General features: G+C 42.4%; 2 protein-coding genes and 1 long non-coding RNA gene across 3 annotated transcripts; all 3 read left to right on the top strand.

The window, feature by feature from the left end:
- The first annotated feature begins 291 nt into the window (after nucleotides 1-291).
- LOC311345311 (proteinase-activated receptor 4) lies at nucleotides 292-3,962 on the top strand. Its single transcript, XM_084469671.1, has 2 exons — nucleotides 292-568; nucleotides 2,544-3,962. The coding sequence occupies exons 1-2, from the start codon at nucleotides 454-456 to the stop codon at nucleotides 3,602-3,604; spliced, it is 1,176 nt and encodes a 391-aa protein (XP_084325797.1). The 5' UTR covers nucleotides 292-453; the 3' UTR covers nucleotides 3,605-3,962.
- A 1,499-nt stretch (nucleotides 3,963-5,461) lies between these two features.
- LOC311345097 lies at nucleotides 5,462-8,924 on the top strand. Its single transcript, XR_014633661.1, has 4 exons — nucleotides 5,462-5,469; nucleotides 6,707-6,785; nucleotides 6,920-7,047; nucleotides 7,293-8,924. It is a non-coding gene; the product is annotated as an uncharacterized lncRNA (long non-coding RNA).
- Nucleotides 8,925-11,005: 2,081 nt separating this feature from the next.
- Nucleotides 11,006-12,782, top strand: LOC311345199 (leukocyte cell-derived chemotaxin-2-like). The gene is made up of 4 exons (XM_084469582.1): nucleotides 11,006-11,163; nucleotides 11,569-11,680; nucleotides 12,090-12,247; nucleotides 12,529-12,782. The coding sequence occupies exons 1-4, from the start codon at nucleotides 11,130-11,132 to the stop codon at nucleotides 12,693-12,695; spliced, it is 471 nt and encodes a 156-aa protein (XP_084325708.1). The 5' UTR covers nucleotides 11,006-11,129; the 3' UTR covers nucleotides 12,696-12,782.
- Nucleotides 12,783-14,151: the final 1,369 nt, after the last annotated feature.

Below are 14,151 nucleotides of genomic sequence, written 5' to 3'. Positions count from 1 at the left end.
ACACACACACAAAATGCAGACACTCACTCTTACATAGTCACTCTTACATAGTAATGTAAATGTACATTCATGCATAGTCTCAAACGCACACACACACACATCCATATAAGCCCACACATTCCACAAGTACCACAGCTGGAAACTATAAGGCCAGAGGGAAGCGCGCCTGTGTGTGTGTCGGGTGCAAGTCCGTGTGGGGGTGGGTGTTTTGGGACGGCACTGCAGAGTTCATTTGGAAAGAGGAACTGCGCGCGGTTGGACCTGTAGTCGATTCCCAGGAGGAAGAATCGACCCCTGAAAGCCCTTCTCAGTGAGGTCGGAGCTCCTTCCACCTTCCATGGGTGAGAAGAGGAAGCGAGGAGAAGGAAGCGAGGAGTTTGTCAACCTCTGAGTTTGCTGTTGGAGCAGATCCCCTGCAGTGCCGGAGAGGAGACACACTCGACCGGGGGAAGCATGAGAGACGCCGCCGTCCCGATGTGGAGGACCCTACTCTTTGCGGGGCTGCTGGCCGCCCAGGTTGGGCTGAGCCACCCCAACCCAGTGGAGGAGTGTTCTGGCATGGGAGTCCGTAAGCACACCCAGACTTGTTCTCTCTCTTTTGCTTATCTGTATGATTATTCCTGTTGAATTGTGCAGAATGTGAAGGATTGAAAGATGTATGTGATTTGCAGCGTTGTGCATGAACTAGTTCTAAAGAACTAAAGAAGTAACTAAGAAGTAACTAAAGAACTTGAACTTGAACCAGTTCAGATTTCGTGACATTCTGAATTGATGCTTGGGTCCAGATGACATGTTTATTAAATAGAGTTACTGCCTTAGTTGTGATGAATGAAACAGGTGTACAAATATTATCCACAACAATTTGAGATTGTAGTGATGGGCAGCTGGTAATGGAGAGGATTCATTTTAAAAGAAAAACACAGAATACTCACTCCCACAGTTTTTCTTCAGTTACTAAAAGAACTGTTAATGAACTGAACATGAACTAGTTCAAAACTTAATTGGTGAACTATGAACATGAATGTATTCATTTTCTTTTGTATGAAGTGAACTTTGAACTAGTTCATGTGAGGTGTGAACTTGCACAACACTGCTGATTCGGGTAAGGAACAGTTTGGACTTCTGGAGAACACCCTGACAGATTTATTGGAAGAAGGTTTGAGAGATACATAAATAAGAATAAATTGGAACAAGAAGCAAGAATGAAAACAAGGAATAGAGTGAAAGGGAGAGTCTGGAGGGGAACATCAGCAAGAGAGATTGTGATCATGTCAGGCTGGTGCTGAATTAGAGGGGGACAGATCATTAGAGACAGAGCCATAAGATGATATATTTTCTTTTGTGTCTGGGTTTAAGGAGTCTGCTCTGCCTGAGCCTTATTAAATGGAGCAGTATACAAGCACAGCACTGCTGTAGAGTCATGGATCTCTACTGGGTCACCAAAGCCACTCAGACCTTTTTTCTTGAGCTATTACAGGGAATTCATCAGCATAACCACTCATCATTGTCTTGAGAGTGTTGGGACACTTTTAGAAACTTTGTTTTATATTTCCAATTCCTCATTATACTCATAAAAGTTACCCAACAGCGTTGGGTAACACTTTTTCATATGAAATTTCATGCATGTACTTTTGATTTGTCAAAGGACATTTTCAATGTAAATATTAAGTTGTTGGGCGACTATCTTCCAATCTAGCCAAGACTGCTACATTGATACATTTAGTTGGCTAAATAGAAAGCCTTGACACTGAAATTGTGATCAAGTACTGTAAAATATCATGTGGACCCTTGGACAATTAGCTATGAATGGTCATATCAACATGAATCAGTAATTATTATACATTTTGTAACAACATTTAGTTCACCCATCATTCCTATTTCAGGTTCAGGGGGACCGAATTATGCCGGTATTAATAACTATTATTAATAACTATTACCTAAATTGTTAATTAATTCTCAAGTGAATAATTGTTTTAGTATATACTACACGTGAACACAACATAAACAAGATAACATGTTTTGCCGTGATTTATTTGTTTTTATTAGCGGTTTATTTGTTTTTATAGATCTCTGAAGAATAAGTCCCGCCTCCGAGGCTCCCGGTTCCCTCGGTCAAATGTCTAATAACATGGGGTTTTTGAATGATCGTACATAGCAAACTCTGTAGGTGGCGAAGAAGTAAAAGTTGTGTCACGTTTTGAACTACACACATTTTCCATCTAGTTTCAACTGGCTTTTTGGATTGTCGGAACCGTTAAAAAATGATTTATAATCGTTTACTACTTTAATGGCACCGACAATCCAAAAAGCCAGTTTGACCGAGGGAACCGGAGCCTCGGAGGCGGGACTTATTCTTCAGAGGTCTATTAGCGTGACGAGACGACCGCCACGTGCAACATTTTGCGATGAAAACAATATCCCATGTTTGAGATCTCAATCATGGGCTATTGCCCAGTATCCCGAGATAGCAAACCAATCAAATTGCGCCATCTTCAGAGGTTCACGTGTAGCATATACTAACAAAATATATCCTGTGCCTGCAGGTCTGAGGAGCTTCAATCTGATGACCAAGTGTAACTTCACCACGCTCCGAGAGGAGTCCCTCAAGCAGATCCAGGCCCCCACCACCAACCTCTTCATCCCCATCCTGTACCTGCTGGCCTTCTGCGTGGGCCTGCCCGCCAACCTACTGGCTCTCTGGGTGCTGGTGTTCAGAACCAAGAAGCTCCCCTCCACCACGCTGCTCATCAACCTGACGGCCACCGACATCATGCTGCTGCTTGTGCTGCCCTTCCGCATCGTCTACCACCTGAAGGGCAACGACTGGGTGTTTGGCGAGCCGTTCTGCCGCGTCGTCATGGCCATGTTCTACGGCAACATGTACGGCTGCATCCTGTGCCTGGCGCTGGTGGCGTTGGACCGCTACGTGGCGCTGGTGCACCCCTTCGGCGCCAAGGTCCTCCGGAGCCGCAGGACGTCTCTGTACATGAGCCTGGTGGTGTGGATGGTGGTGATTGCCGCCATGGTCCCCCTCCTGGTGTCCCAGCAGTCCTACGTGCTGGACGAGCTCCGGATCACCACCTGCCACGACGCCCTGCCGGTACAAGAGCAGGAGACCTACTTCCTGCCCTACTTCACCACGTTGTTCACCCTGTGCTTCCTGCTGCCCTTCCTGGTCATTGTGTACTGCTACAGTGCTGTGCTTCGCACCCTGGTGGCCGGCGGGAAGAGGTACAGCCACGCGGTGCGTGTGACGGCCTTGGTCCTCGTGGTGTTCCTGGTGTGCATGTTGCCAAGCAACATCCTCCTCCTGCTCACCTACTCCGACAGCATCCTGGACGGGGAGGACATATACCTGCCCTACATGGTTAGCCTAGCGGTCAGCACCCTAAACAGCTGCATTGACCCCTTCATCTACTACTACGTGTCGGACGACTTCCGGGAAAAGGTGAGGAGTTTGCTGCCTTGCTGTGGCGACGGCAGCGACAACTCGTCCTCCTCGGGGAACCCAGTGTCGTATTCATCCTCGTCCAGAATAAAGAGCCAGCTCACCTTGCTGTCCAAGTCCAGCCGGCAGGCCACCATTGAGGAGGACACTGCTTGAGGCTGCCATGACAGAACCTTCTACAGAGCAGAATTCTGCATTTCTGTAAACCTCATCCATTGTCGATGTTCCATTTGATTATGTCCTGTTGAAGTGTGCTGGGACAGAGGCAAAATACTGCCAGGTCACACGTGCGCCGACTCTGCTTTGCTCTGTTAAAACTATATGATTGTAGTTCTTGTTGGTCTCATGCTACAAATATGAGGCAATATTCGTGCTCTGAATGCTTCGGGTTTATAAGTAGATGTCAAGATGTTTTGAACTCTCGCCATGAAGGAAAACCGCTCTTTGAACCCTCAACATTAAGGAATCCATTTCTGTGATGGAACCCCCTGCATGGTAGGACTCCAATACATTCTAGAAGTCTCTCTCTCTCTCTCTCTCTCTCTCTCTCTCTCTCTCTCTCTCTCTCTCTGTTTGATGATTGCACTGTTGACCTGGACAGGCTGTCAACTATTTGGTTACAGCTGGAAATGAAGCTGTCCAGCTATCGCACTGCATCTCTCCTGAGGAGTTTACATTCTTGTCCATAGTTAGTGTGATGTGATGTTATCACGGGAAAAGCCCAACATGTCCCCACGGCCTCAGGTAGCCCTGAGTTTAAAAATTACACAGAATAAAAAAACGGCATGTTTATAGGAAATTCAAGACCTTATGTGGCAGTGCTCGCTGACCTACCAGTACATTATTTGTTTGTTTATTAAGGACATGGATCTCAACAGGACAGAAGGAAACAGATGGGAATAGAAATGCAGTCTGTCCTCCAATCTAAACAACGGAATAGGTCATTTCTAAAGAAAAGAAACAGCAATACGTCACCATGACAACTATAGAAAACGTTGCATTAGCTAACATACTAAACATAACAAACAAATGTCTTCCATTTTGTTTGTTGTATTGCTGTTTCTTCGAACAGTCAATAGGGGGCTAAAATGTTAATTTTGGTCGTTCTGGACAAACTAAAAATTCAGTTGTTTACGTTGGAGACCACATTTTAGAAATTACCTTGTGAGATGAACCAAGAATTATACATTTGTTTGCTTATAAATGGTTCCATATACATAGAAACAAGGTTACCTTACGGTTCATAACAAGTACTGGACGATCATTTCAATCCTTAAAATACACTCGCTTGGTGTTTTTTGCCCTCACAGAATGTTTAATAAACTATCTTTATTTGGAATCAATTTTGGAATCAATCAATTGATATTTTTACCTTCCTGTATTCCGTGAAACAGAACACAGGAAGTTGGTGGGGTGACGAGATATGTGATACGTGCGATACGACATGCGTGCACAACAGACAGAACGCAGGATGAAGAATCATTTAACCATAGAAGACATTTTGGTTTGTCTGAACGTGCATGCCTTCTGGCTTTTTCCAGTTGCTAAATACCTAAGTAACTCAACAGTTATAAGGTATTTTATAAATAATGTTTGAATATAAGTAACATATTGTCAAATAAAAAAATAAACCAATAATTTAGGTAACTAATACCAAGGAATGACTTAGGTATTCAAGAGAACAAGGAACAAGGATCAAGGAAGGGCCCAGTGCAGCACTACTTGTATGATGCTTTAACTTGTAGACCTTCCTGCGTTTCCACCCTGACAGAGGAGCTACGCAAACAAAGTCATTAGCAGAGCACTGAAATGGAAAACTTTGTAAGGCATTTAACTCGACAACTGTGTATTCAGAAGAGTTTTGACCCCCAATGTTCTATAAGCCAGCCGGCATCTCCTGATAACCACTATCTTAGCAGCCCAGTCCATCAGGAGTAGGAGAAACAACACCCACGCATCCGCCAGCAAAAAAGCCCTACAATTGACAAAACAAGACACTTCCCATTCCAGACACAGAACAGGTAGGTCACATTTTATTCAATAAAAAATATGCCTCAAAGCCAGTTAAGTGCTTAGACCTGCACTAAGGTGTCTTTCTCTAAAACGGTTTTTGGAGAGTAGAGTTGCGATGGAACGATCCTCACTCTTTTCATTTGGTTGTTATGATTATGAATGTGGGCAACATAAACAGTTCATTAAGAATATGTGTCTTGATAGATCTCGCTCTGGGATCAGATAATATTTACATTAAATAGGGGGCAATGAATAATTAGAATCCTACATCTCTGGTTGCAACAGCATGGACTCTGGTGGCTTGTTTTCCCTGACAAGCCATACTACTTTAAACATATCGTTCATCAGCTACATGTAGGCCTACTGCTCTATCTCAGGGTACAGTGGTTTGGGTCCCCGAGTTTCTAACAACTCACAACATGCACCCATTATGGCCGTTTTTTTTCCCTCTGTTAAACGAGAATGCCCATTTGTTTAACTTGTCTGATGGATTACACCCCCGCTGTGGAATGATGCATTTTAATGTTGCAAATATTTTACTTAGGGTAAAAGAGAGCTCTGTGCGCATTTGTCCACAGAAGGTTTTTGACAATCATACATACATACTAGAATACGAATGGATTCACCAGAAGCTTGCTTCTCTAAAAAATTTAACTTCCAGATGAGCCGGCAAGGCGGGACTGCTAAAAACAGCGGTTAAGAAGGGAGAGAAATACACATTTAAAATAGTCAGGAAAGGGACACTGTAAATAAATGACATTTGCTGCCATCTAGTGGCAAAGGATTTCAAATCAATGTCCATGTTTAACCTTACTGCGGCTATAAGACTTGTCTGTTATGACTCTAGAAAGTTGTACAATTAGTCAAATGTAAAATGATCATTAATGAACCTCAATAACCCAGGCTATCAAAACGTTATTTTATCATATCTCCTCCATGAGAAACGCTGCAGCAGTTTAAAATACGACAATTTCCCCCCATAATGACAAATAATTTCCAATTACTTAATAAACAATAGCCAGAACACCATCTCTACATTCCGATGGTCATTTCGATGTGCCGTCATGATTTACAAGTCCTATACCTATATGTGTAAATACATTATGCCATGTTTTGTCAGTAATTAACAAAAACCTGATATAAAGCTTTGACTTATTAATTTGTCTTTTTTTTAAAAATATAAATAAAAGTTGCTTCATTTAGTCAGCCCAAGTCATATTTTGAGGTCACATTTTTTTGTTTCAGGTGTTAATTTCCCTTCTGACTGAACTATTTGATGAATCAATGGATCAACAAGAAAATGAACACACAACTCTTAGCCAAGGTGAGAAATTGCGTCTTTTAAGTGGAAATTGGTTGGATTGTTGTAAACAACCGACAATTGTACGTTTCCAATTAATTGCTTAGTTAATAAAAATGTCAGCGTCAAACCACAATCTTTCATCCTTTTTTCCAAAGTCGCGGCTGGAGTCGCGCTTTCGCTGCTGGCTGCTTTTGCCGCCACCGTGTGGTGGTTGGGCCGCCAAAGACGAACCAGCGGGAGTCCTGACGCACCGAGCATGGACGGGGACCAGTCAGCGTTCAAGGTACCGCAGAGCCCGCCACCCGAGACACCACAAAACTCAGTTTTTAAGGTATACCTGCGTAAAACACACAATCGGTTAAAGTTAAAGAATATTTTATCTGAACGAAATTTTGTGAAGAAAGGTATAATAAATGACCACGATTTAAGTGATTTGACAATTATTGACCTGTGTCTGTTTTACTTTTGAGTCACTGCTAGGTGGACCTTTATTTGATCTAACCCTGAGTGCCTGTGTTTGATTTTCAGCCAATCACAGAGCCTGATGTCCAGGAAGAGGTGGGACAATTTGAAGACACAGAGGAGGAGGAGGAGGAGGAGAACATGGCTATCTAGTTTTAATCTATTCCTGTTTTATATATCCTGTATTATCTACAAATATTTGTTGAAGTTACAACAGACATTGTATTGTATTAATTGTTCCTCTTTACATTTCCCTGTTATAGAATCTGTTCAGACATAATCTGGCTAAAGAGAAGTAGAAAACTACAAGTTGTTGAAAGCACTATTTAAACAAAAGAGGCTTGCTTTAAATATCAATAGATTTTGACCTAGTTAGGCTATTCATGACATTTAAAAAATAAATATATCATGTTCTAATCTTAAACTAAGCGTAAAGTAGCATCATAATAACTAAAGAAAAGCAGTCTGCACTCATTCTAAGAACACATAATTCGATTTCCGCTTTTCAACATCCTCAAGTACTTATTAAACATTTTATCATCATACAGGCAAGTGCATATTAAACATTTTAGTATCAAGCAGCATATGGTTTTCGTAATGTGGTTTCGAACTGCACATCCTAAACGCTTTGCAATTTCGAAAAACAATCATTATTTTCCTCCTAAACACAAAACACAAATGCAAAAGCCAAAACACAAATGATGGCTTGATTCAATTTGCACCCTGAAACGGCATTCTGCAGTTCGTGTGGCAAGAACATTACATTCTTGCATGATGCCAATAAGCCTGGCACAAGTAAAGGTAACGTTTCATGGAGTATTATATTTGAATTAGGTTTAGGCTATCTCCATTCTATACTGTATGAGTATATACATATACAAATAGTAAAGAGTAAATAATAATTTTGAGGCTTTTGCTTTTGGGTTTTTCGTTAATGCACTGAATTTGTTCGTTTGACACATCTCAGCCACCATAGTTTGGGCCCTGAACAACCGCAAAGAGCGCCCATGCTAAAAAAGATTTGGAATTTTGTGTCAAAAAGTGATTGCCGTGCCGTCTACCTTTTATCTCCACATTAAAGATAAAATACTGGTGATAAAAAGGAATGGTTTGGTTATAATCTAGGATACAGAGCAGATATAGAATCTCAAAGATCTTTCTTTAAAATCAGTTAAGTAATTATCTATCTATGTTATAGACTGGGTGTCGGGGGCAACTTTCCAGCCTCGCATGCAAATCACAAATAATGCAGTTGGTGATCACCCAGTAGTTTTCCAGCCAGAGAGAGTATGGCAGAGCTACCGCTTAAACCTTTTTCAAGTCAATTCGCTCCACTTTTTTCGGCCATAGAGAACGAAGCAGAGATCTTTGTGATGGCCCCTTTAAAGTTTCACAAATGTTTGGAAGATTTTCTCTTTCCCTCCTCACCTCAGACCCAGAGCCACGCCCCTTTATTTGCCCATTCATTTTCCCAATTAGCCCATGTCAATCAGTTAATCCACAGACTATTTAAGCCACACCTGTGACCACATCCCATCCCATTGTTCAGAGACACTGAACACCTTGAGAGCTGTGAGCCTTTGAACTCCTTGTGTGTGTATACTGAGCAATTTGAGTTTGTTTTCTGATCAATGACATTTGTGTAATCGTATAAGGCTTGTTAAACGATTTATTATTTAATTAAATTGTGGCAATGCATTGTGGAGCTGATTGTTGTACATTTTGTTTGCTTCCTAGAAACCACACATCCTACCTTAGCCACACACCTTAGCCACACACACACCTAGCCACACTCATAATCATCCTACCTATCCACACACACACACGCACACACACACACACGCACGCACGCACGCACACACACACACACACACCTACCAGTGTTGTGCATGAACTAGTTCATTTTTCTTTGAACTGAACTTTACATATTTTTAACTAAAGAACTTGAACTTGAACTAGTTGAGATTTTGTGACATTCTGTATTGATGCTAAGGTCGAGATGACATGTTTATTAAATAGAGTTACTGCTTTTTATTTTTGGGGCAGCAGTAGCTCAGGAGGTAATGCGGGTTGGCTTCTAACCGCAAGGTTGCTAGTTTGATCCCCTGGCTCCTCCTAGCAGTCGGATGTCCCTGAGCAAGACCCCTCACCCTAACTGCTCCTGACAAGCTGGCTGTCGCCTTGCATGGTTGACTCCACAGTTGGTGTGTGAATGTGTGCATGAATGGGTGAATGTGAGGCAATATTGTAAAGCGCTATATAAATGCAGTCCATTTAGTTGTGATGAAAACAGGTGTACAAATAATATCCACAACAATTTGAGATGGGCAGCTGGTAATGGAGAGGATTCATTAAAAAAAAATAAGCATAGAATACTCACTCCCAGTTTTTCTTTGGTTTCTAAAAAAAAGTTAATGAACTGAACATGAACTAGTTCAAAACTGAATTGGTGAACTATGAACATGAATTTATTCCTTTTCTTTAGTATGAACTGAACTTTGAACCAGTTCATGTGAAGTGTGAACTTGCACAACACTGATACCTACATACATCTACAGTCCTGCTTGCACCTTTGGAAAATAAAGTCTATCAACTTTGGAACTCTGACTGGACAACCCTTTTTTCAGCGACACCTCCATTGGTCTCAAGCCAGCACCTAGACATTCCTATAAAACCTCCTCTTCAAAGATATACCTTTGCTATTAACAAAGACATACAATTATGTGTATTTGCACACTTTGACTGATCCAGATAAAAGCAAATGTAAAAATCTGTTTTTGGCTGACAATCACTTTTCGACACAACCCCTGCACAGAATTTTTTTAACAGGTCTGCATTTATTTGCTGTCTGTGTCCGATCAATACAGACTATGGGCACTGTGGTTTGCTATGGGGGCATTTATCCAAAGTGTTTTACTATGCTGCAGTGCTTCAGTTGCAGTATAAACACTGCTGTTTGGACTTTATACCATACAAAAGGACACGAAAGATAAACCTACTAAAGATCTGTCTCCAGTTTTGTCCTCCAGAGACCTGCTGAAAGTCTGGATTTCAAAACAATGCATTGCTAGTTTGCAACCTTGTATTAAAATTACGGATTGTATCAAACACACATTTGTGTAGGAAGTAAGAAGGGACTTTAAGCTATTGAAACATAACAAACAGAGAACTTGTTGGCACACTAGGCTGATCCATCTGCCCCCCAAAAAAGGAAATTATATTAAAGAACCAGTTTGAGTTGGCCTATATGTTCCCTAATATCGTTGGCGGGTATTTAAATGAATTATGAACCTCTAATGAAGTGTAGCCAATTCCAAACAAACATTATATTCTGTACTTCTTAGAGGAAGATCAACATTGGGAAATACAAGTTTGAAAGTATAGTTCAAGCGGGTTCATATTGTAGCCCTTGCATATAGTCCTAGAATAGAAATACAAATACTAGCCCTAATATCCAATGCAAAACTGAAGATGTATATTTTATATTGTTTAAACTAAATTGTGTCAACTTGTAAATACACTGAGAAGGTAGTACTTATCTGGTTATTTTAATTCAATTGATAGTCTCTGTCTTAACCCAAAACCACTGCCAGACTATGTCCAGAGTCTCCAGACACTTGCTTCCAGGAACAAAGCTGGTAATCTCTGTTCAAACATGACCAATGCTCCCCCCCCCCCCCTTGTCAACAATCAGCGAAAGCCAAAAACACTACCTTATGATTGGGACAGCCTGGAAATTACACTCTGTTGCAAGAGGGAAGCGAACCAACGTGTGGGGTCAGGAGCAGAAATCAGGAAGTGTGATCCGGGCCACCCTATAAAACTCCAGGAGTCCACCATCAACTCCATTCCACTCAGAAGGAGTGTAACCTGGAACCTTCAGCTGCACATCCAAGATCCACAATGAAGACAGCCCTGACCTGCACGTTGTTGTTGGGTAGGTGATAAGACCGATAGATCGTTGATCATGGAAAGAATGATATAGTCTTTATTGTCACCAGTGATGGAATGGATGTGCGATTTAGTTGTATAATAAAACAGTTCCAATGCATGTGTCACACCTGCGTATATATTTTGATTATTATTGGTCGGTTATGGATGTATGAATTAATATTATATGTATTTAATATTCTTGGCAGAGTGGATAAGATAGAGGGGGCTTTTGAGATAGTGACTAATGTAATGTGTGCACCTGTATGTTTGTGTGCGTTTGTGCGTGCGTGCGTGCACCTGTGTGTTTGTGTGTATGTGCGTGCACCTGTGTGTTTGTGTGTGTGTGTGTGTGTGTGTGCGTGTGTGTGTGTGTGTGTGTGTGTGTGTGTGTGTGTGCGTGTCTTCTCAGTTGTGTTGTGTCTGTGTGAGGGTGTTCAATTCGGGCAGCTCTGCAGTGGGAACAGAGCCAACACCAGGAGGTCGTCAGATCGCCATGGAGAGGGCCGATTCGGAGCACGACGGTACTTCTGTACTTCTACAACAGTGTTTACAGTTCTCAAACACTAATTATACTGCAAACAATCCAAATCGGAAGACATTTATTGCCAAGGTTATCAAAAGGAAGGGGTCTTAGTTCAGCTGCAGAAAACAGGAACAAATGTCAACAAAACAATCAACACACAACATGTATCAACCCACAATAGATAATGTACAAACAACAACAGTGTACACAACAGGTGTGTTTATAAGAGATTGTGTGTTGACGTTTTGAGAACCAATGAATGAACACATTCCATTTGGAAACTGATCTCCGTTCTCCACTCTACTTTTTTCACTGCCACATTGAAGTCATTCTTCGATTCAGTACAGAACCAGCCCTTTGGGGGTATTTGTATTTTTTTATCGTATATCATTTGTTTTCGTGCGCAGTCAGGGGCATACCCACGAGGGACTGGACATCCTCTGCAGTGACGGCTCTAATGTCTACGCGCCGTTCGATGTCCAGGTGATGGGGAAGCTCAGGGTCTACTCGGACCCCACCAACGTCAAGGCCGCCATCAACAAAGGCATCAACCTCCGGGGACAAGGTCCGCTTTCCCTTCAACATCTTCTCACGTGGTTCCTATTGGTCTACCTGCTCCTAAATGATCAGTCAAAGTTGGGCTTAATTGTAAACTAGTTTGGGTCCAAGACCTGTTTTCCAACAGTGCCCTGACCAGTAATGGCATCAGTAAATGAACTAGAGACCATGAAACATTAAGTAACTCACGAGGATATAGCTGAATACACCGATGTTGTTACACCAATGTTACATCAGAATTGTCATTTTATACTGAACGTGTTTCCTGTGTTTCCTCCTGACCCCCAGGACTTTGTTTCAAGCTGTTCTACGTGGACCCCGTCCAGACAAGCGGGACGATCCGGAAGGGGCAGAAGATGGGCACCATGCTGCCCATGCAGACGGTGTACCCCGGGATCCAGTCCCACATCCACATCCAAATGTGTGACAAGTCAGACCCCACACCCTACTTCTAAGTCTGATCCCGCCCCCTCTTGCAGTGTCTGCCCCTGCGCCTTGAGAACGCCTTTTAACAATAAAAACTAAAAGCTTCTGAACATCAACTGCTGTGTGTGTTTTGGGGGGGGGGGGCTAAGAGGCTAATAATCAATGGAAGAATAAATACCTGCTGAGTACCTTCAGAGACACTGGAGGGCAGCAACACTCCAACAAACCACAGTCTCATCTCCTTCATACTAAACCAGTCTCATTCTCTCTCTCTCTCTCTCTCTCTTCCACTGTCTCTCTCCTTCTCTCTCTTTGCCACCATCTCTATCTCTTCCACCGTGTCTCTCTCTCTCTCTCTCTCTCTCTCTCTCTCTCTCTCTCTCTCTCTCTCTCTCTCTCTCTCTCTCTCTCTCTCTCTCTCTCTCTCTCTCTCATCCTTACTGAATGAGTCTCCCTCCCTTGTTTCCGAGTTACGTAGACCAGCTCATTTTCGGCCATTCCTCCAGACTAAAACAGTGTTTTCTAAAGCACTGGTGTGATCCGACCTCCAGAAGATTAGACTTGTGTTGGCATATGCATGAGAAAGGGCATTAACTGAAACAGGGATAATGCTGCTTGAGTTGAGATGGACTGCTACTGCAAACTCTAGAATAGAATAGACGGAAAAAATTGACACAAAACAGTTTTTCCACTTGCCCGGTAGTCTGACGTTTTGCAGCCACCGCCTTCCCTCTTTGTGTTGGGATATCGGACTGGTAGAGTATGCAGACAATTTGCAGAAAGAAAGGTGGGCTGTGCTGTGGGCTGTGTATTTCCGTTGTTTCTTTAAATCTAGAATCTTTATTAAATGAAAGTCCCACTCCCCCATCTGTTTCAAACATTGTCTGGATGTGCTGAGTAGCATAAAACCCATAGGTCTGAGAAAGTTTTTTCACAGTTTTACTTCACAGTTTTTTGTGAATTCCTCCACGTGTGTGTACGCACAGCTGCAAACCCTCGGTAGTACACCTGTGATTCTAGTTCAGCTCATGCAGCCGCTGTAAGAGCTTATATAGGATGGTTTAACTTCCAGCCTGGCCGGCCCATCCACAGTACACTTAATTCATTGATGGGGTGAACAACATAGAGAAGTAGGGATGAGAGCTTTTCAAACATCAAAACCTAAATAACATGATTAAAAGGGACAGGTAAAATCACCGTAACTGCTTATACTGCCCGAAGCGGAATACAAACACTGCCTGTGATTTCAATTGAATGTATTCATCATTGGATTTTTGTAAAATACGTAAGATTATCTTTGCTGTACAGTATGGATGTTGATGGGAGCATGCGGCGCAGCAGCACATAAAACCAGCTTCCGGCGCATTCATGGCGTGAGATTTAGTCACGTGAGGTATTTATACCCCCCCCCCCCCTCCCCCTCCCCCTACGTACCCAGGCTACTGATATTCCCACACACACTCGCTACCAGTCAAACAATAAGTA

Source organism: Micromesistius poutassou (assembly GCF_964030765.1).
Source record: "Micromesistius poutassou genome assembly, chromosome: 6".
Taxonomy (NCBI): domain Eukaryota; kingdom Metazoa; phylum Chordata; class Actinopteri; order Gadiformes; family Gadidae; genus Micromesistius; species Micromesistius poutassou.
The sequence above is the reverse complement of the archived record's forward strand: the minus strand, read 5'-3'. Positions and strand labels throughout refer to the sequence as shown.